This window comes from Populus trichocarpa, chromosome 5 (genome assembly GCF_000002775.5).
Source record: "Populus trichocarpa isolate Nisqually-1 chromosome 5, P.trichocarpa_v4.1, whole genome shotgun sequence".
Taxonomy (NCBI): Eukaryota; Viridiplantae; Streptophyta; class Magnoliopsida; order Malpighiales; family Salicaceae; genus Populus; species Populus trichocarpa.
In genome coordinates this window covers 1,133,274-1,136,367 of record NC_037289.2, presented here as the reverse complement: position 1 = coordinate 1,136,367, position 3,094 = coordinate 1,133,274, and the positions used below count along the sequence as shown (strand labels likewise).

Genomic DNA, 3,094 nt, shown 5'->3' with positions numbered 1-3,094 from the left:
AACCCCAATATATGGTACAGATGGTGCTGTTTATATTATTTGATTGTCGGTGAAATATATATTAATAGTTTTCTCTTGGCTCAACTAGAAACCTAGCTGTTTTAGATGCAGAGATTTAGTTTACTAATTATCATATTATTTTTTTTATGATAAAAAATATCTCTGAATTAGTTTGCATATGTTTTACTTTAATATTACACCTTGGACACTTGCAATTAGCTGTTTATGTTTTTGTTCCTTCATGACTATAACAAGGCATAAAGTGATTAAGAAAAAAAAACTAAGAAGATATCGACTGGGGTTGGTATATATGCAGTGTTTTGCAATAGTGATGTGATGCTGAAACATTGATCCTTGGCATCGGGACCATGGGTTTGATTACATTTCACAATAGAAAAACAATCAAACCATCTATTAATTTGGTCCATCAAAACCCTAATTCAAATGTCTTTTGAGCACAATCCAATACAAGCTACGTTGTACGATGCCAAAGTAGTATGCTAGCTGATGAGATGTGTGGGATGTTTCCTTCAATCCTTATAAAATGTAAATCTTATTTAATTATACTTTCTCAAATAATCTAACATTTAAAGCCTTGCATGTGTGTGTGTGTGTGTGTGTAGCTAGGTGCCTAATTAATTTAATTAGATCAATTACTGCATAGAATTTGAAGTTTAGAACCAGTTAATTAACAAGTGAAACTTGGTTTTGATAGATTTTTTTGGGGTTTTTTCCCTACCAATTCTATGAAAAAATTCAAATCGAAGAACAATGTTACAATGGTCAACTGGGAAAAGTTCTACTTTTCAAGCAAATCGATTAACTTGCATATTTTTAGTTAAGAAAAGTAGAAAATTAATTTGCATATATTCCCAAACTTTTAACCAGAGGACATTCCTAAATGAAAAGACATAAAGTAATTTAATCACTAAAATCTTATAGTAAAAGTGATGCTTAATTTAGATGTGTTTTCAGTACAGTGTATTTTGACGCAGTCCGTTCTATAACACAACAATAAATTCTTTTTTTTTTTTTTTTTTTTTTTTGCGGTGTGAGCCCCGCGAGTGCCCATAAATAATGACCTCATTGGAGTGTTCTCCTCCCCAGTTGTGAAGAGTGTTTGGGTTTTATTTGATATTCAAGAGTCCTTGCTTATAGCCTCACAGTGTCGACATGGTTTGCCAGAAAGAACCTCTTGTACAGAAAGTCTGCGATCTGTATGAGCAAATCTCAAGCCTTGAGAGTCTCAAACCCTCCAAAGATGTCGACATGCTCTTCACACAACTTGTTCTCACGTGCATCCCACCAAACCCTATCGATGTCAACAAGCTTTGCAAGAAAATTCAAGAAATGAGGTCTAAGCTCATTAGACTTTGTGGAGAAGCCGAAGGACATTTAGAGAGTCATTTCTCTGCTATCCTAGGGTCCTATGAAAACCCTCTTGACCATCTCAATGTCTTTCCATATTATTCAAACTACCTTAAGCTTAGCCACCTTGAGTTTAACATCCTCAAGCAACACTGCACGAATGTCCCTAGCAAAGTTGCGTTTGTGGGTTCCGGTCCGCTTCCCTTATCTTCAATTGTGTTAGCCTGTAATCACCTCACCGCAACTTCCTTCCACAACTATGATGTTGACCCTTCAGCCAATTCAAAGGCTCTTCAATTAGTCACGTCTCATCCTGACTTGTCGAGTAGAATGTTCTTTCACACGACCGATATAATGGATGTGACAAGTGAGCTTCAAGAGTTTGATGTCGTCTTCTTGGCAGCTTTAGTTGGGATGGACAAGGAGGAGAAGGTTAAGGTCATTGATCATTTGGCTAAGCAGATGGCTCCTGGTGCTATATTGATGCTGAGGAGTGCTCATGGAGCTAGGGCTTTTCTCTACCCAGTGATTGATCCTTGTGATCTTCGAGGATTCGAGGTCCTCTCTGTGTTTCATCCAAGTGATGAGGTGATAAACTCGGTTGTCATCGCTCGTAAATATTCAATGCCTATAAATTCAATCGATCATCAGCAAACTGGTCTTGGCTCCATGATAGTACTGCCTAACAAGTGTTGTGAGATCCTGTCCTTCAATCCCCTCAGCCATGTTACCATGGTTGAAGAGTTGGCCGTTGAGGAGCAACACTCATAAACTCTCTATCCGTGTGTTCGCCCTTAATATCCTCTTATATTATGCACCAATTGAGAATTGATCTCTAATTGCATCTTGTTCTCTCATGAATGTCTAACATATGTATTATTGTCTTCTACTTTTGTTGTATCCTTCCGAGTTTGTGTCTTCTGCTTTTCAACTTCAATGAATAAAAACATCTATTTCAAACTATATCTCCAAAAATTACTCTTTTTTTTTCATTCAAGAAAAGATTCGAACTCCAAACCAGCCATTGATTGAGCTACAAGCTCATTGATGGTACTCTATGTGTGTGTGTGCTATGGCATCAATAAATTTGTCCCTTCAATGGATGTAAATAAAAGCAAGCACGTCTTTTCAGGTTCCTGATCTTCGGTAGTTAATTGCCAAGTTCATCTTCTATTCATTCCAACATAATAATTTCCATTTTCAACAGTTTTATGACCTCAAAAAAGACATCCAATTAATTCCACATAAAAATCAAAGAAAAATACTGCACTTTACCACTAATGTGTCATTTCCTACTCTCTCTTTCCATCATTAGGTTTAATCACCATGTCTTAATTATATTGGATTCGGCGATACTAATTTTACTGGGAAAATCGGTAAATCCAATGGGAAAATATTATAATAATTAACATTGGCGTTATTTTCTTGGTTTTTGTAACAATGGAGTGTATTGCCATTGACAAATTAATTAAGCTGCTTGACATTATGTGAAAGGACTAGCTAGTGGTATATGGAAGCAACCAATTACAGAAGCCTCCCACATTGGCTTACACATAATGAAAAACAAAAAAGCTAATTAAAAATCAAACCTTACCTTGCAATAGTTATGTTTTGACTTCATGAACAGTTTAAATCCAATTATACGTGGAGAAAAACAGTCCAACATTATGATGACATCAATTTCATCCCATTTTGTTTCCTCTTTTTTTTTTTTTTTCATCCCATC

At 35.9% G+C, this 3,094-nt stretch overlaps 1 protein-coding gene across 1 annotated transcript; it reads left to right on the top strand.

Annotated features, from left to right (window-relative positions):
* Window positions 1–1,062: 1,062 nt before the first annotated feature.
* Window positions 1,063–2,331, top strand: LOC112327508 (nicotianamine synthase). The gene has a single exon (XM_024600998.2). It carries the CDS (start codon window positions 1,174–1,176, stop codon window positions 2,137–2,139), a length of 966 nt encoding a protein of 321 aa, XP_024456766.2. The 5' UTR covers window positions 1,063–1,173; the 3' UTR covers window positions 2,140–2,331.
* Window positions 2,332–3,094: the final 763 nt, after the last annotated feature.